General features: G+C 39.6%; 1 protein-coding gene across 1 annotated transcript in view; it reads left to right on the top strand.

Moving 5' to 3' along the window:
* Positions 1 to 20,374, top strand: part of itprid2 (ITPR interacting domain containing 2) — a 52,845-nt gene that overhangs the window by 5,285 nt on the left and 27,186 nt on the right. Inside the window, 8 exon segments of the mRNA XM_022203632.2 lie at positions 965 to 1,067; positions 2,389 to 2,550; positions 4,560 to 4,602; positions 6,762 to 6,811; positions 7,009 to 7,062; positions 13,378 to 13,417; positions 13,531 to 13,626; positions 16,881 to 17,028. Coding sequence (XP_022059324.2) covers positions 1,025 to 1,067; positions 2,389 to 2,550; positions 4,560 to 4,602; positions 6,762 to 6,811; positions 7,009 to 7,062; positions 13,378 to 13,417; positions 13,531 to 13,626; positions 16,881 to 17,028 — 636 coding nt within the window. The 5' untranslated portion in view covers positions 965 to 1,024.

The following is a 20,374-nucleotide window of genomic DNA, read 5'->3' as shown; positions in this document are numbered from 1 at the left end:
CGTTGCTCTGCAGGAAGAACTCCACTGAGCAACAGTAGCAACAGTCTTTTCCATTTCCTCTTCTCACTCCTCCAAGATAACTTAAACAAGACGACATGGTCATCAATATCCCCCGCCACATGTGATGTCTATGAGTCTACATCCAAAATAGTGATCAAGGGCCATAACTCTGTTAAATATTGTTGCACAGGTCTCATTTTCGAACTTGATCAAGGTGTCCATGGTGTGAAGCTACACACTAAATTTCGTAATCCGAGCTGTAATAGTTTCCGAGAAAAGCTGTCCCCTTCATCTCGGACGGAAGCACGGACGGACGGAGGCCAAACCTATATCCCCCTTTCCCCTTCATGGTGGCGGGGGATAAAAAGTGGAATTAAAAAAAACACTTAAATTGTTTCGCATCAAGAAAAAAGCACATTAAACTGAAAAACACAGGACAGGAAAGTCACTGTACCAGGCTGTTGCATCACCGTTGCTTCATGTTTGGTAACAAAATTCTTCCGTTGTTCAGACGCCACATATGCACGTCTATTCTGAGTCAGATTAAAATAAAGTTTTTAACACTGCTGTCTTGACTTTGCTGAGTTGTTGCAGGAAAACCTCGGGGAATATTGCAAAATAACTCTAAACTTTGTAAAAGTAGTGAGACAGGAATCATCAGCAGTTCAGGAGTTATTTATTGAAACCCTTATAACCAACTTCTCTTGTTTCCCCTTTAAGTTTTTTCTGTCCAGAGATGAAAAACAGGCAAAGTCTTTGTTAATATTTGCTGTCTCTGTTAAATAAGCCACTAAGTAAAAAGGTGTGTGTGTGTGTGTGTGTGTGTGTGTGTGTGTGTGTGTGTGTGTGTGTGTGTGTGTGTGTGTGTGTGTGTGTGTGTGTGTGTGTGTGTGTGTGTGTGTGTGTGTGTGTGTGTGTGTGTGTGTGTGTGTGTGTGTGTGTGTGTGTGTGTGTGTGTGTGTAGGTGAGCTACCTGCTGCTGATGCCGCTGTAGAGTCGTCAGTCTTCTGTGACTCATCAGCAAATGGAGACTGGAGCTCTGGGAATGGAAACCAGCGCCGCTACAGGTGGGTCGTCTTAAACAGCCTCAATAAGTAAAGAAGAAGACGAGACGGACAGTTTAAATAAACAGTAATTGACATAAGTAATGTGAAAAGGTAGCGCACATTGATCTACTCGCAGATACAGCCTCATTATGTTATTATGTTTACGTGTTGTTTACATTGTTTATGTCCCTGTTTGCTTGTTGACTTTTTTGTTTTCTTATAATTCAAATTTATGCTATATTTTGTCTCAGGTGGTAGAGCGGGTCGTCCAATGATCGAAGGGTCGGCGGTTCGATTCCCGCTCTCGTCTAGTCATGTGCTGTTGTGTCCTTGGGCAAGACACTTAACCCGCCTTGCCTCCAGTGCTGCTCTCACACTGGTGTATGAATGTGTGTGAATGTTGGTGGTGGTCGGAGGGGCCGTAGGCGCGGATTGGCAGCCATGCTTCCATCAGTCTGCCCCAGGGCAGCTGTGGCTACAAATGTAGCTTACCGCCACCAGAGTGAGAATGTGTGAGTGAATGAATAATGGATCCATTGTACGCGCTTTGAGTATGCCTGAATAGAAAAGTGCTATATAAATCTAATCCATTATTATTATATTATTATAATCTCAGCTGCGCAATTTCAATTTGTTGTTGTGTTTCTGCTCCTTTATTTTATTGTATAAAAGAGAACTCAAATTAGAACTAGCAAAATGTAATAGCTAAAAGTAAAATAACTAGAGAGAAATAGTTGAAATAACTAAATGATACTGATAAAAAGTAAAGATATTTAACTTAACAGAGGAAAACTTGAAGAACTCAGGCAATTAAAAAACTGTTAAAATATAATTTGCGAAAAACAACAAACTGAGCTAAAAGTATCATACATTTGATATGTTTTTTGCTGAATGAATGGATAAAATTTGAAATAATAATTTAAGGAATTGATAAACCGTTGAAATATCGAACTAGAAGTGCAGACAAACATGTTATGCTGCGTTTATAACTTACATAAATGTATATGCTTGTGGCGTCGTTTTACATTCACTATAAAAATGGTGAGAGGAAGGTTGTTGTTGCTGCTGGATGACACAAAGTCAAAGCTTTCATGCAGATTTAACTCTTTCCTGTGAGTCTTTGGATATATTGCAGTTCAGTCTGATATTGCATTAATGCTGGGCCTTCAGTTCTTCCTTTATAACTGTCAGAAACAACAGTTAGATGTCCTAGATCTGCAGGATGAGGACTCGTGATGCCTCAGCTGCTCACCTGCTGTGTGTGTTTGTTCTGACTCAGCTGTTTGTTGCGTTAAATACCTGCTGAACCCGATCGATGACTTCGTGCTCTATTGATCCTCAGATCCCAGATTGGAGTCGATGAGCACGGCCTGTGTGCGGCGGCGGGCCTGGGCCCAGAGCAAAGACTCCGTCTGGCAGGAGTCAAAACCAGGGGACTGTGGCCCTCAGGGGCCCCAACAGACCCAGACTAATGGGAACACACAGAGACCATCAGAGGAACCAGGTTAGACTGAACCCGCCTGGAGTTGTTGAATGTCAGAATGTTTAGAAAGTATTTTACATTAATTATATAACGGCAAAGACCTCACCTCAGCTGACAGCCAAAGTCCAGGATTGTTATCTGATGATTTTATCGTTATGTTTATGTGGTATAGCGGTATATGTTTACTGGAACAGTGTTTCCATGACAGTGTGTCCATCCGGTGGAAAGTTTTTTTTTTCAAAGCTGTAAAACTTACCACTGAGTACACGCCTATGTCTCAGTTTTTTTTAAATCTAACTTCATATATCAAAAATATGTCTTAATGTAAAGTATTAAACGAACATTTCCACACATGGTTTATTTCTTTGCTCACAAATATTGATGTTTGACTTCTAAGTTAAGTCCAGTAGATCTCTGACTGTGTTGAAGTGAATAGGGAGAAACACAGCTTCTTTCTAGCAATACAAGAGATTAACATGAAGATTAAGACAGTGTCCCTCACAAAATACACTCTAATGACACTAGTGTTTCCTTCCTTCTAGCTCCATCAATTGATGATCAAGTACCTGTATTTCAATTGACATTCCCAATTATTAGCATGCTCGCAGGCTAAGCTAAAGACATGATGACGACACTTGCTAAATAGAGGTATTGTTAGCAAGAGCATGTTAGCATGCTGATGTTAGCATTCAGCTAAAAGTGTCTAAATACGATTCTACAAAGACGCTAGCCTGGCTTTAGCTATAAACCGATCCACATGCAAAGTTGGTGTTAACCACTTTTTGATTTTGTGGGTGTCCGCTTGGAAGACTTAGTTGCATACATGCACAATAGGTTGTGGCTGCACACAACTGCTTAACAGGCACAGTGTTGCCCTTGTAGTGTAGTTGCAAAATTTTAAGTTACCTGTCCCCTTCCATATTTTCAGAAATTATAAGACTGTCCTCTGAATTATGGTCCCACACAGGGTGTGAACGTCGGCCGTCTGGGTGAAGTTCCTGACTTACGCCTCCATCCTTCTTACTTAGTGGCTCCTTCAAACTGGAGGTCTCTCCCACTGCATCGCAGTCTTACCTTTTGTGAAAGAAACATGTTCTTTTCAAACATAAATTAAATGCATTTTAGTCATTCAAGACCCAAACTTTTGGAAGACTGCTCATTTGATGGTTTCCACATGGCCATTAAGAAAACAAGCAGATGTGGTTCTTTTCATATTACGGTAGGTGCGTATTAGTTTGCACCTAATATTGCAAACATAAAAACACACTTGGCTTGTTTGGATGCTCCTGAAAGGCAGCCTGTAGCTTTACCAGGATAAAACAGCAATTTTCGGATTGGATTTTCACACCATGACACTAATTATTCCTGTGGGTGAACATAGCACAGGCTTTCTGGAGAATTTAGAACTTCTTCCTGTGTTTGGGCACCGTCGATGTAAAGTAAGCACAAATCAAAACACCTCTAAAATCCTACAGAGGCAACTTCAATTACAACTTTTTTCATGATGAATTCTAAGAGTGCAGAGAAAGAATCTCCTACTACAGTCTCTCCTCATGAGAAGCATTTGTTTAAAACACTTCCAGCTTGAACAGTCACTAATTTTCGGCTGGATCCATGTTGACCCTTGGAGACTTGGGATTTACGTCACATGTGCCTTTGCAAACGTAGAAGGCTTGACAGACTGGATTATATTTAAATCATCTGCAAACAGATGTGAGCATTTCCTGCTTATGGGGCTTTTGGTTTGACTGAAACTGTGGGAAACTCTGATTTGCAATTTTCATTAAACAGCCAACTGGAAAAATAGTCCTGATCATAATGAAATGAATCTTTATTGCAGCTACAGTGTTGTGAGCAGGATGTGGATCATTTAGCCTGCTAGCTCCGTTATTACAATCAGCTGAGATGTTAAGAGTTATATCCTGAAGTGTGGCACCGCTGTAAAGCTTTTATAGGATGTTGTAATCACTATGTAGGACAGCATCTGTTGTCTCACTACTCTAACCTGCTCATGTGTCTCTTTCTGTCAGGGCAAGTTCCCAACAAGATCACCAACTGGCTGAGTGAATGCAGGTACGGCGTCCCTTCAGCATCTGGTGCAAGTTGATTTTCTCACAAAAGAGATTGATCAAAAAAAAAAAAAACTGAACAGCACAATGCATTTTATTCCTGAGTGAACAGAAGTGTGAAAAGCAGATGTTCCTTTACAAGCGGCTGTCTGGTTGAGTGACAGATTGGTTAACTGGTTTATCGATGTGCTTTCCTTGTGTCTGGAGGTGTGTGTGCTCAGGAGCGGTTTTATCAGTTGCTGACGTCGAGCCAACGCCTCGACATACAACACACAGAACCACACACACACAGAAAAAGAGCAAACCGACGCCCAGAGATAGGGCCCATAGAGCTGCTGGAGCGAATAAGAAGCAAAGAGGGAAAGAAAGACACAGGAAGAGGTTGACAGAAGACGGAAAGAAAGGCAGAAAAAGAAAGTAAACAGAGGAGGGGTTTCTCATGCTGAGTCAACACTGTTATCACGCACACACAGCTTCAACCGCTGTCACTCACAACCCTCGACAGCCCAACGCAACGTCACCGTGGTAACATGACCGGCAGAATCTGAATCGCAGGTTGCCATAGCAACAGCTGCAGGGCAGGGGCCTGGGGCCAACATGGCTGCCTTTGGAAAGTGGGAGGATTGGCGAACATTGCGGCTGCGCGCTGTTACGCAACCATCCGTGTGTGTGTGTGTTTGTTGAATAGTGGCATGAAGTTTGTCCCATTGATAAGAGCTGCAGGTTGTGTAACAGCTCAGTGTTTCCAGCGTCCGGCTGCAGACAGCAGCTCAGACCTGCTACCTTACTGCTACTGTCAGCTAGTTAGCCTGGGACAACTAGTCTGGTCAGTTGAACTCCTGGGATGGTTTCACAGATAGGATTTAGCCTGGGATGGTTTCCATGGACAGGATTTAGCCTGCGATATTCAAGGATGTTTATTGTCATTGCATTTCTGCAGCGAAACTTTGTTGGCACTTCCGAAAAAAAAAAAACAATACCCAAAAGAAAATATTGGTATAGGTCAGCTGTTGACTAAGCAAGTCGCCTGGTTTGAGAAGGATGCAAGACAGGCAGTTAGCCTTCTTTATTTAGCCTTAACATGACAGGCACTTAAGTCTTGTTACTTACCTTTAGCTTGACATAGAGTTTATCCTTGGATAGGTAGCCTCAACCTGACAGCCAATTAGCCAGAATTACTTCACCTTAGCCTAACAGGCAGTGGTTTTGCAATAGTCAGCCTTCTTCTAGTATGCAGTCGGCATGGGTTACTCACTTACCCTAAAAGTCAAGAGTGTAGCATAGTTGGTCTTCGTCTCGTACTCAGTCACTTAAACTTGTTAGGCAAGCCTTGTCCTAACAGGCAGTAGTGTTGGTACAGTTCGCCTTTGACTGATAGGGAATTAGCCCAGACTATCTAGACTTTATTTGACAAACGGCTAACGTTGGCATAGTAAGACTTTGATATTTGTTTTTCTCCTGACTGACAGCTGACACTTGGGTAGTTTACCTTAGTCTGATGGTCAGTTAGCCTAGTCTAGGGGTAATCCTGGTATACCTACCCATTTTTTCATGGATATGTTTAACAGGCAGCTAGCCTTGCTTCATTTTGTATTCAGTGGATGAGCATGTATGGTTGGATAGTTAGCCTCAGCTGCATGGTTGTGATAGCAGTCACAGCCTGGTCAGTACTCAGTGTGGGCTGTGAGCGTTGCATAACCTGGATTTTGTGTAACTGCTTGTTCGTTTCCTATATCCAATGGGGTGTTTTGGTGGTAGAGTTTGCTTTATATCAATCAGGAATCTAAGATAGCTTTTCTTTATGTCCTTATCACCATCCTGATGTAGAAGTAAGTTTACAGTAGATGAGCGTTAAAGGCGAAACACGGCGGCATCACATTTCTTTCAGTGTAAGTATGCACACCGGCTACTAGACAAAGACACAAAAATCGTAGTTGTTTGCATTTTGGATTCTTTATATCTGTGACTTCTTCTGTATCTGTTGTGGACTGTAGATGTTGTAATGCTAAGTGATGCCGCTGATGTGTTTTACCTTGTATGCTGTGTACTAATAATAGCTGACCTGACTTTACTGATAGGAATGTCTGTTGGGTTTTTTGCGTTTTTAGTCAAAGTTTATGGTTTAGGTTAATATGTAACCCTCGCTGTGTGTCTCTTGTCCAGGACGCCCCTCGGAGCCTCTCTAGATGATCAGAGTGCTTCTCCCAGTAAAGGTAATCCACGTTTTCTGTGTGCTGTTTATTTATTGGGATCCCAACCTGTTTGGATGCTGACACTGCCTCTGTTCTCTGGACTTTGCTTTAGAACGTACATACTCCGGCCGTCACAGCTTGTTTTAAGGTTTAGCTGAGTTTAGTGCTTATTTGTTACTGAAAGGATTACACAACTTTTCTACTTTGTGTGTGAACAGGAGCGCTGAGGAACGGCTGCAGCTTTGAAGATGACCTTTCACTGGGAGCTGAAGGTCAGTTCAGAGGAAAACTCACAATGCAAATAAGATTACTGATTTCAGCTCATTGTTTATGGTTTCCCTAGTTCTGTGTTTTCTTTCTGCACGCTGGAAACTTAACAATCACTGACATTTAGGTAAATAGTCATGTTGTCAATAGGAGTCAGATGTTATGGTTGATGTTGTTTGCACTGCCCGGCAAACTACTATGGTTCATTAGTCCAGAAACCCTCCGATTTACACCTCAAATTATCAGTTAAATTTCTAATTTCTGGTACTTTTAGTTTACCTGTGTAAAGGCTCGAAATCGATATTGATCGCTATTCAGCAAAGAGCTCCATTTTTCCAGTCTGGTTTGTTCATAACTTGGTACATTGGACATGAGTTCAATCCAGTCTTCAAGTGATGAAGGTGATGTTTTGTCTCACAATAATTCTGTTAGCCGTGAATTGCAATGGGTCAATAACTGTTATTTTGGAGTGATGACCTTTTATGAGGTTTATGCAGGGGGTCCTCAACTTATGTCAGAGTTCCGTTCATACGGTTTGACGTGAGTTGATTGTTTCCCCCGTAAACTTACGGGGGATTTGGTGTGATGTAGGCCTACTTGGGTGAAGAATATTAATATGAATGCTGGTCATCAAGAAAGCTGAGATGGGGAAGTAATGGAGTACAACTGGAGGTCGTCTGAAACTGTCTGAAATTACCTTCTATATAAAGGAAACTCAATAGCTTGCTCAGTAGTGCAAAGCAAATTTAATTTTCAAACACTTGATAAGCATTTTCATTTTGTTTTACGACTGTCAGCTGCTTAACAGTCATGCTGTTCATTACATTCTTTAGTGTACACGCTCTACAGAGTGGATAAATTTACTGACCCAGGGCACGATAGAGTAAACAGCAAGGGGTTTTGGATGCAGCCTTTCTGACACATTTATTGTCGATGTGATGAACTGAAAACTGGAAAGAGGCTAGTTAAATGTTTTTAGAGTGAGATTAGAGAAAATTCTAACATGCACAATTGGACGTATTTGAAAAGTAGATGACTTGTGACTGAGATTAGTAGATTAAACTGCATAACCGTCAAAGTACAGCAGATGCAATTCAGTTTGTGGACTGTTCTGAACGTGACGCTCAATGGGAACAACGAAAACTATTCATTAGCTCAAACAATAAGATAGCTCGGACTAAATCAGAGACAACAGCTTTCAGAAATGTGGGTTATTTTCAGATGAGTACAAATGTTTGAAGTTTGCATGAAAAACAAAGAATCCCAAGCAGTAAAACATAGTCACTGATGTCTGGAGAGGTTTTTCTTCCACTGGTGTAGATGAAGTTGCAGTTACTGATGGAATCATGAAGTCTGAAATATCCAGAAGACTTTAGATGCAAACTCCATGAGTCTGTGACCTATTCATGCAACTGAAGTGGAGCTTTCTGCTGATCCAAAACACACATCCCATAGAGCAGGGGTTGGCAAGTAGATGTGGCTTCGGGCCAAAATATTTGTAAACAATCGAACAGCGGGCCAACCTGCGGTGGGGTTGCGCTCCGATTCCGCGAGCGGTGGGGGTGGGGTGAGGTACCGCGAGCAGCGGAGCTTCTACAGCTGATCGCCGCTGCTTGGGACACACGTCTCAATTCTGATCACAGATGTATTAAAAATGACTCCCAAGACACGCATGTTTTGCACACACTGTTGCTCAGTAAAATCTGGCTGGTACAACTGTGTCCGACCAGTAGTGCAAACGCGGAAATGCCCGGCAGCAGCCGACCACGCGAGTTTCGTGTTGCGGTGACGGACTGGCTTGGCTCTGTGCCAAATCAAATTTTCAAAATCATCTGGCAGGCCAGATATTATTCCTGACGGGCAAGTTTTGGCCCGCGGGCCGCCAGTTGCCAACCGCTGCCATAGAGCATCTAGAAAAAAAAGTATGAGCTCATTAACGCCCTGGTATGGATAAATGGAAACCACAGCTGTTATAGAAACTGATTGACGCCCCAGACAGATGTTGTTGAGAATTTGTGCAAGCTTCGATCCATATTTATTTGTTTTTGTCTTCGATTTAAACCTAGTATCTCCTATTTTACTATTTAAAACCTAGAAAACTTCTTTTTGTGGAATATTTTGTGCTTATGCGAGCTCTCTTTCAAATACATGCCATTCCTTTGACAAGTGTGACTGAAGTGTCTAATGCTTTATAGGCCATGTTGCAATGGGACTGTGGCATGTCGGCTTCACAAGAAGACAGTCGCTCCTCTCTTTTTAATAAGTAGTTTAATTAAAAGCTATTCATCAATCAGCCCCGTGTGTGTCCGTTAGTAGCAGTAATGAGCCTGATCGAGGGTGTAAATGAAGGCAAACAGAAAGGTGTTAGTTGAACCAACAGAACGTCTCGTGACGCTCTGTCCTCATTCCTCGGTCTTGTTTCTTCTTGAAGGAAAAGTCAACAGCAGCAGAGGTGTGGAAACACACTGCATGCACGACCGGCTCTCCTCTGAGAGTTTTCATCGTTCCTGTGATCTGCTGTGAATACATCGGTGTTACTGAGCGAACAATAGCCTGTAATGACTTTACAAAATGTGTGTTTCTGTGTGTGTGTGTGGTCAGAGGTCAGCGGGTGGAATCTGGGGCTGAATAGGTTCTAATTAGTTGAAAATATTCCAAAAATGAGACACAAAACAACAAAAGCAAGACAAGATGACAAAAAATGAGACAAATGACATGAAACAAACCAAAAAACAGACAAAAAACCTTCACAAATAAGTTAGTGACAAAAAAATGGACAAATGACAAAAACGAGACAAAAAGTTACGTAACTGACAAAAACAAGACAAAAATGACCAAAGCGAGACAAAAAGAAAACACAAAACGACAAAAACATGAGACAAACGACAAGTCAGACAAAAAAGGCATAAAACAAAAACAAGACAAAATATTACAAAAATTAGACAGAAAATGACAAAAGTGAGAAACAAAATGACAAAAAATGAGACAAATGACAGGAAACAAAACAAAACAGGCCAAAAATTTGACAAAAAATGGACCAATGACAAAAACGAGACAAAAAAATTACATAACGCAAATGAGACAAAAATGACAAAAGCGAGGAAAAAACAGTAAAAAAAGACGACGCAAGCGAGACAAAAAACCACAAAATGACAAAAACGAGACAAAAAGCACAAGCGACACAAAAGGAAGAAACAAAATGACAAAAACGAGATAAAAAACTGCAAAAACATGAGACAAACGACATGAAAAAGAACAAAAAAGACAAAAAGTTAGACAGAAAAGTTTCAAAGCGACAAAATGCACATGTGACAAAAATGAGAAAGAAAGCGACAAAAACATGAGACAAATGACAAAAGTCAGGCAGAAAAAGACAAAAACAAGACAAAACATTACAAAAACGAGACATAAAATGACATCAGTGAGAAACAAAATGACAAAAGAAAATAAGACAAGTGACACGAAACAAAATAAAAAAGACAAAAAATTAGGCAAACAGTTACAAAGCCACAAAAACGAGACAAAAAATAACATAAATGACACAAATGAGACAAAAAAAATGACAAAAGCGAGAAACGAACGACACAAGCGAGACAAAAGAGGAAACGCAAAACCGAGAAAAAAACGACAAAAACGTGAAACAAAAGTCAAACAAAAAAGCATCTAATTCATTGATGCTGAGAGGTCAGGGTTTGCGGAGATTCCATCTGGAACACTCTGTGCAGGAACGGCAGCCTTGGATGCGTTTCAGTTCCAACATACATGCAGTAAACTTGATTTAATTTCGTACAGACACACAGCTGCTCGCTCCTTAATAGGCCTTTTCCACTGCAGATGCTGGGACTTGTCATAGCAGGTGAAACTGAAGCATTTTAACAATGGTTTAATTCCTCTAAGTGCCCCAGTGAGCCGACAACAGCTGGACTTAAACTAAGTGGATCGCAGTCATCACTGATACACCTGTGCTTCTCCTGCTGTGACACGTCTTTTGTGAAAAAGGTTTATTAATCAGCAAATTAATTACAGTAACTCAGCGTCATCCTGCTTAAATCTGGAACATTTCAAACCCTCTCATGAAAAATAAGTTCAGTTCTTCTTCTTCAACTTGTGCTGAAATTTTTCACAGAGTCTCTGGAAGTTTTGCATCATTTTGGACACACGTGTCGACTCGTGATTCAAGTGTTTAACCACTACGTCCGTGTTAGGGTTAGCTAACTTGCTACCTTCTTGCTTGCTGTTTTGAAGCAACAGAACAATCCTTCATCTTTAGACAAAATATTACAAAAATGATGCACAAAATGACAAAAGCGAGAAACAAGGTGACAACAAATAAGACAAATGACATGAAACAAAAAAGAGACAAAAAGTTACAAAGTGACCAAAAAAATGGACAAACGACAAAAAAACAAAAAAACGTAAATGACACAAATGAGACAAAAGTGACAATCTCTTTTCCACATCTAACCAGTGGAGACTATCATGCATTTTAGAAACATTCGCCTTAATTCCCCAGAAAACAAGCTTTATTTTGTACCAGATGCAGTTTTCTGATGTTACTCAGTGAGGCGTTGGACCAAATAAGTGTCCTGTAATTCATGTGTGACAAACCAAAGCTTGAATTGCTTGTTGAGTGGTTTGTGGTGTCAGATATTTGACACATCTCCTAATCATTGACAGAATATTTCCACTTTTAGTTGCTATTCTCTGTGTTTGTTTGTCCCAAGATAATACATGATCAATAATAACTCCCAACAAACTGTAGGTAACTGTGTTTGTAGAGATGTGACATTAGGATGAAAAGATGATTTTAAAACTCCTGCATTTGGTTCTAATTGTTGAAAACTGAAGCAAACCGGAGCTCTTCTTAATCATCTGAGTGGATGTTTGGCTGAAGCGGCTTTAGGCTGTGGAGACGTCATGTATGAACAGATCCTAATGGGCTGTAATGATGTCATCATGAGCCAATAGGAGGGGATTAAAACGTTAACGGGTGAATAGGGTAGAAGTGAATCAGTGAATTAAACGTTCAGGGCGAACAGGATGGAAGTGAATCTGTGACTTAAGAGTCTGGAGTTGAGCTGTCGTCACGTTTGGCTGCTTTAATCCGGCTGTCAGTCAGAGAAGAAAACCTCACGGATTGAAAGACGCTCAGCTGGAATGAAGTAGAAGGAAGGGAGAGAGGCTCACCTGGACGGTGGCAGGGCGACAGGTCTGGACAGGTTCCTCTGAAATGGAAAACAAGAGTCACACCTCCAGCTGTTGACGGCTTTCAGGTCTTTGACAGAGTGAAAGTTCTGTCAGACAGATTAATGACGGTTCTGTTGTGTTTTCTGAAAAGGCTTTAATAGATCCTTCACTGTAAACTATATTAAAACTATTACAGAACAGCTGCTGTTTGACGGGTGTTTATAGGGAACAGTCAGTTCATTCTGAATGACAAGAAAATTATATGTTTTGCAATTTATAAATAGTAAAAATTATGATTATATTATAATTATAAATACAACAATCAAATAAAATTTTAAAATAAATGTATAATTCATTTCCAATCTGATAATTTGTGAATAATAATGTTTATTCTAATGTATAAATAAAATACCAAACAACATGCAAATCTAATCTTATTTTTCTTTTCTAAATTAATGATTGATTTTTACTTTTGAATAAATGTATAAATTGTAAAATAAAATACAAAAAATATACTAAATAATTGACTTAAGTGTATAAGTTGTAAATTAAAATATGATTCTCAAATAAATGTATAATTTATTTCAAATTTGATAATTTATAAATAATAATAATAATAATTCTAGTTATAAATTATGTATAAATAAAATACCAAATAACATAAAATTCTAAAAGAATATTTTTAATTAGAAATTTCTGGCTAATATTTGAAATACAGATAGTAGTATAATTAATTGAATATAAAAATTGTAAAACAAAACCCACAAATATAAATACAATAAATAACTGAATTAGTTAAATGTTTAAATAATAAAATAAAATATAAATACAATAAATAATTGGATTATTTAAGCTTGTAAATTGTTAAATTTAGATAAATATGAATACAATAAATAATTGAACTAATTAGATAAATAAATCGTAAAATGAAATGCAAAAATAAATACAATAAATAGTCAATTAATTTGAAGAAATTACGTTATTTTATTGACTAAATAATTAATCAACCAATCAGAGATGTCTCTGACACATGAATTGATTAGAAATGATGATAACGAGACGCCGATTTGCTGCTGAAGTTGTCGTTTGTAATGATTTCTAGACGATAATAGCTGTCATGTTTGTCTCTGCAGCCAACCATCTTCAGTCCAGCAACAACAAAACTGAATCCTGGTGAGTTCACTTTCATTTTATTCTCTGTGTTTATTAAATCGAGCTGCTGCTGGTTGTTTCTTTTCTGTCTCTATGCTGTGAATGCATCTATGCTGACTTTTCTCTGTGGCTAGTTTTGGTCTGGCGGCGGATCAGAAGAGGAGTCAGTACAAGGAGAGGGGGAGAAGTATGAACTCGACAGGATCGGGGAAGAGCAGCACCGTTTCCAGGTCAGTTCACGTCGTCGGTCCTCAGACTCGTGTAGGTTTCTGCTGGAAGTGAGCTCAGATAGAGGGAGGCTGAGCTGAGCTGTTATTAACTCACAAACCGATTAAATGGCGCTTCAGAGAATGTGTTTGTGTCCAAACAAAAAAAAAGCAACCAGAGGTGCTGCGTACAAAACGAGCCAAATGTAAACTCACTTAAACCTGAGCTGAAATCACCTCCATGTAACAAACCAAAGGAGGGCAAAATGGCTCAATAAAATGTAAAAATTCTGTTTTATTTGAGTTGTTTCCATCACATACTATGTAACCTTACACATTCTCAGACCATTAACTTGCACATTCCTGTACACTGGAAGTATTTCTCTTACTTTTTACATCCTGTAGTCTCTTGATCACACGTGCTGCTAATTCCACCTCTAACACTTACTTTCTGTTGTTCTTGTACCACTTCCTGTCCACTGACCTGCAGCACGTTTTTAGATCTATGTGTTACTGTTGTGCACTAAAACACCATGGAAACAGTATGGAATCTTAGCCGAGCATTAGAAGTGGCCGTTAAACTTTTTTGTGGGCACAATTCTGACTGAAGCTCTGCATCAGTCCTTGTATATAATTCCCACGCTCTAGTCTCTCTTTGAAGCTCCATCCATTACTAGAAATTACGTTTTTGGAATGAATCCAAGCACATTTCCCTCATAAAGAAGCTTTTCTATATCTTTAAGTGCATGTAAAGTCCTTTTATGTCTCAGAGTGGTTTTCAGCAAGGATCTCGATGTAGAAAACAAAAGAAATTTCAGCTGATTTTATTTCTTCTTTAGTTGTTCTAAAGACAGCAGCGATCCAAAGTTAGTGAATCTGTATTTCTGGTGTCCAGGATCATGGAGCTAATTCTGCCTCAGAGATGTTTTGGGTGACAGACTGACTGCTATTCAGCGTCTCTGAGGACCTCGTACCATATTTTGATTATAACGTTATGATCCTCGGGTCCATTTGTAAATGAAATCACCAGGGGCTTTCTTTTTTTTGGGCAAACATTCCAGTTAAAGCCCACGAGAAAACACTGAGAGACTCAAAGAGAAAAGACACCAGTCGAATCTGAGAACCCAAATTATTCTGATTTTTTTAATCCAATTTATAGCCCATGTATGTTTTTCCATTGAGCCCATTGGAGTCTTAATGTTTTATGTTTATCAAGAGCTTCAAAGCATGTATGAGATGATAGAGAAAGGAAAATATACTATAACTATTGCAGTATATCCATTTTAGCAAAATTAATCAAGGCATTGGGGAGATTTATTGATTCTGTATTATTTTACCTTCCAACCGGCAGAAGTTAATGTTGAAGTAGGAGAATTTAGCTTTTTTTTCCAGATTTTCTCCCAATTCTTTTTTACGCTACATACTGTCTATCTCTTCAGATCTTTAAAGTTCTAATTTGTAAAGTTAATAGACCAAACGTCTTTGGTTGACTAGCCATTCAGTATATTTACCTTCTGTTGTTCCATCTTTATATCAGAATTTTATCGTAAGTAGATTGTTGTTGTGTAATATGTTTCCTTATCCACGCGAGGAATTCACAGGAAGTGATGCAGCATGTAATCCAGTGTTGCTGCTTCTAATTTTATCTCACTGATATCAGCCTTTACTGTTTACGGTCCGTCCTCCTATCAGAGCTTCTTTAAACTACTGCTGACCCAATACTGACGGCTATAAAATGTCCCACTTTCTTAAAAACAATCCAAAAAGTTAGCAGAGGTCTTTATTTTTTGCATATTTTGAAAAATTCCAAGTCAATATGTCAGATTTTTTAAAAAAATCTCTTGAATATAGTAAGTAGCCAAACAAAATTAACAAATCTTGAGCGATCATACAGCGAGCCACTAACTGATGAAGACTTACGTATAGAGAAGCTCTTCCTAGTGAAATTTGACTGGTTTGAGGATCAATAACAGCTTAGCGGGCTACCGATCTGTCAGAAATGTCTCCAGATTTGCACCAATGAAGCAGCTGTGGTCGGTGAACTTAATAAATAAACATCCTGATGTGTTTGAAGGATTTTGTGGTTGTGTTGGTGGTGGTTGATTCGGGGCTAGATGGTGAGTTCAGGTGCAGAGTGTGGCTAAAGGTCGTCAGGTTGGTGCCGTTAGTTGGTGGTAACTGGTGCGTTGTGTGTATTGCGGCTATTGGTGGTGCATTTTGCGGTTGAGAGGGTTTTAATCAGATTTTTCAGGTTAAAATCCAATCATTTGATGGTAAAATGTCTCCAGTGATGTGTGGAAACAACATAGTTTTACAGACCAACACATGTTTCTGGGGTACGAGACCTTCAATGCACAACCGAATAAAACGGCGCTAGATGCAAACCCAGCTTTACAACATCACTCAGTCCCTCCAGGAATCTGCTGCCAACGACTCTTAGGCAATTTCACAAACCACCACAAAGCTGCTTCTAAAAATAATTAACCGCTAATCAATCCACGTCCTTACGCAACTATTGGAACTCCAGATTTTGGCTTTCTGGAAACTGTCTCCACTGCTTTACATCCAGCTTTCTGCAATCACACAGCCTGAAAGGAAGAATCTTTATTACGAAGCCCAGCGGCAACATTGCATGACATGTGGTTACCTTAGGGGCTAAATTTAGGAGGGAAATAAGTCACAGATGGTTTAATTTGACATCAGGGTAACAGCTTCATAAGCTTAACCTACCTGAGATCCAGATTCATTGACCAATTAATAGCTCATAAGGGGCCATAATTTAAGTAGTCATAGTTTGTACGCATGACTAGGAATTCATAGCATTACCACAACTTAAGGCACTGTAACCAACAATGATAGAGGCTTTTTTAAAGTTTTAAGTTCCACCCAGTTCAATCTTTCTGGGTTCTGGTATTCGCAAGTCTGCTTTGAACGATCCTGGATGGACTGATCCTCTTCTGCTGGTCAGGTTTAGTCTTTTTCTTTTCCAGATGAGGCTGTGGAGGAGCAGGCAAGGGCTGTAAACTAATGAACTAACTTCCTCACTAACAGACTAACCCTCTAACAGCTGGCTGTGTGTGAGAAGTACTAACTGGCTGTCTGTGTTCGCGTAGCGTTTCAGAGATGTTGGAGCAGTCGGAGGGGAAGCCAGTGGAGATCCTCCTGACCCTGCGGTTAGACCGACTAAACTAACCAGCTGACTAACTCACCAGCTAACAGACTGACCAGCTGACTGACTCGCTGACTGAGGGACTAACCGCCTGGTTGTTTGTCCACAGTGTGTCGGAGCTGCTGGACCTGTACGAGGAAGATCCTGAGGAGATTCTGCTGAATCTCGGTTTTGGTCGAGAAGAGCCCGACTTGTCCTCGAAGATTCCCTCCAGGTTCTTCAACAGCACGTCTTCAGCGCGAGGCATCGACATCAAGGTACTAAAGGCAGCCATGGGAGAACAAATGTGTTTTTTAAAGCTCATGTTACTGTGCTCACGACTTGCCTTGGTCATTACTGCGGTCAGCTTCTAAGGATGCTAACCTTTTTCCTGACCATGAAGAACAGGTAGGAATTAAACTGGTCATGTTTGACCTTAAACCAAAGTACTGGAAACATTAATATTTTGACTTTGGCTCCGATTGAAGTATCTCAAGTACTATTTAAAGGTTTGCTTCCCAGAGGATAAACCAGCTGGTTTACCAGTTAGTGGCAAAAGCAGATCTAATAGATGGATTGGCATTCATTGACCCAAGACGATGACGTTTAATAGCTATGATCTATAGTGTATTAAATACAGGGGGTTGGAGTTCCGTTCCTATGGATCGGCGTAATTTGGAACTCTGACAAAAATGTAAAGAAAGCCGTTGTGTGCATCACGATATCAATCAGTTCTTTGGAAGAGTCATGAAAACAAACGACTTTCATGCATATATGACTCATTTTACAAGAAGATAACAGAATATGTTGCACTGTTATTTCAATGCCATCTAATAATGCCAATATTGGTCGGTGTTTCTGTTCCCAGCGTTTTATTCTATCTAATTTCACTTCCATGGAGACAGCTTTCCTTTTCTTCCAAGCATCAGAAGAGTCTGATTTACTCTTGGGAGCCATAATGAAGGGCAAAAAGTTAATGAATGCAGCACAATCCAAGGTGGAGTACAACCAGAGAATGGAAACAAAGCCGTCTTATAGCGCCGTGTGATGACGTATTTATCCGCTCTGCTCATCAACTAGTTCCACATAACCAGTTCTGATGTAACAAAGAAACACCGTAGGTTGAGGACGTCATAAACTGAGGACCCTCTGTATTATGTTTCGATCCACTTTTAAAATTGTCCACTATTTTGGCTTATCCTCATAGACGGTATATAAAGATTGCGGACTCTTTTGTGGCGTCACCTACAGGTTGTCTGAAGATCAGTTTTGAAACTTGATGTGGTGATAAAATGCACTGTTTTCATGCTAGTGTCTGGTTTTTGACATTACTGACACAAAGCCTCCCTACATTCATTCTGAGTCATAACTCGTAAATAACGCAGACTTTATGATGCATATCTTTGCTGCATTACCTCGCAGTTGTATTTGTTTTCCCTCTGATCTGTAGGAAGAGTTGTATGTTGGATCAGTTAAGTTGTGACACGCTATCAGTTTAGAAAAAACACTATTAATGCTACTGGAAGGAGATGATAAGACACTTTAATGATGCATATATTCCACATTCCTCCTTTAAAAAAGAATTGGGGCTCTGGAAAGGGTTGTGGTTGAATGTGTTGTGGTGTGAAATAAACTAGCTGTGCTGCAACCATTTTTACCGCTGGTGCTTCTATTCTGTGACAGATAGGCAGGCTAGGAAAACTCCACAGTAGGTCAGGAATGCTGTGGCATCAATACAACACTCTGCTGGCAACGCCTTGTCAGTTCAGAGCACGCTGCGTGAAATTAATGTTCACCCATTATAAACTAATGTGTCACAGTTATAAACTTAACCAAAGTTCTGGCTGCAGTCACAATCAGAGCAACAGTGTGTTCCAATGAGCTCAGCACTGTTCAGGGTTGGAGCTGGTGAAGAAACTCTCTTAACTGTAGTAGTACAGACAGGAACTCATGCTGTGGTGGCAGTCTACTATAATAAACTATATTCTATCATAATGCAGCTCCAAATCTATCTATGGATTAGACGGAATGCAAACATTTTTGCAACAGAAGTCTAGAAGAAATCCCCAAAGTGGTCATTTTTTTAACAGACTGAATCTAAACGTATTGGAAGAACGGCTTAGTTTGTTTTGAATTTCTAAACAGAAAAATTTCTGTCCATGTTCTGATAATCTATCACTTTACCAGCAGTAAAAAAATAAAACCTGACAGCTGTCCAACCATTCATTTAACAGCAGCTGATAAACTGCGTGATTTACCTTTCGATGCTGCTCAATCCTGCCCCCATGTCAGGGATCATTTATAATCACAAGTAATTACTGAAGCTGTGAATGCACGCCACTCACGCTCTGATGAATCCCACTGCTGTCTGATGCTACAAGTATTTGTTGATTCAACGTTCCAGTCTTCATCTGTGGCTCTCATTATTCCTCTTAAACACTCAGTAAGTTTTTTTTTAATGCACTTTTCATTTTGTATCCTAATAGATGTGACGTTCAAGAGCAAAGTGATGGAGAAAGATGTAATCTGTTGTGTTTTAGCATGCAAAAAGTGTCTTTTGCTCTTCTTGTGATGTTTTTGAAACATTATTGGTGCTGAAATGTGAAAAAAGTTTCCTCAAAACTGCTTCACGCAACTCAAACTGCCGCTTGTTCTTGACGGCATGTAGTTCGGATATGTGCCATGTTGAAAGACGCACAGAAATGCCCAAAATACAATGGAATAGTCTGGAAGTTAGAGCAGAACGAGTGGAGTTACCACCAGCATAAATGCAGAGAAATAAACAAAAATATGCAGTAAACAAAATAAACAACAAGAAAAACATAAATGCGTAATAAGTGTAATGTACACTCTAAGTAAAAATGTCCTGTGTGAAATAAGAATGTCCTGGGTCAATCTATAATTGAGGGACTTTTGAAGTCCATGGGATATATTTAGCATACATTTTTATTAAAAGTAAAAATAACTAATGTGTTGTATGTTCATTATGATCATGTCTTTACAATTTCCAAGGAAGTGTGTTCATTTCAAATCACATTGCCTAATTATTTTGTTTCTCTGTGCTCATTTTGTTTCTTTTTTGGTCATTTTCAGTCCATTTAGTGGGAATTGAAGGCCTTTTTATGGTCATTTTGTGCATTTTTGTGCCCGTTTTCAGTCCGTTTGTGGTAATTTTAGGTGCTTTGTGGTCATTTTGCCATGTTTTATAGTTATCTTGTGTGTCTCTCGGCATTTTGTATCTATATCTATAGACTTTAAAATTATTTTAACAGTTTTTAAATGTATTAATGGTCTTGGGCCTTCATATTTATCTGATCTACTTTTACCTTATGAACCCTCACGGACCCTCAGGTCCTCTGGCACTGGCCTTTTGATAATTCCCAAGGTGAATACAGTGACACATGGCGAGGCAGCTTTTCAACATTATGGCCCTCGCCTGTGGAACAGCCTGCCAGAGGACCTGAGGGCTGTAGAGAACGTAGAGACTTTTAAATGCAGGCTCAAGACTCACCTTTTTAAACTGGCTTTTACATAATGCTTTTATTTTATCTTAATGCCTTGATTTATACTGTTTATTCCCTGGTTTTGCTTTTATTTCTATATTTATTTTATTATTTTGTATAC

This window comes from Acanthochromis polyacanthus, chromosome 14 (assembly GCF_021347895.1).
Source record: "Acanthochromis polyacanthus isolate Apoly-LR-REF ecotype Palm Island chromosome 14, KAUST_Apoly_ChrSc, whole genome shotgun sequence".
NCBI classification, from domain to species: domain Eukaryota; kingdom Metazoa; phylum Chordata; class Actinopteri; family Pomacentridae; genus Acanthochromis; species Acanthochromis polyacanthus.
Note: the sequence above shows the minus strand (reverse complement) of the source record. Positions and strands in the feature narration are given on the sequence as shown.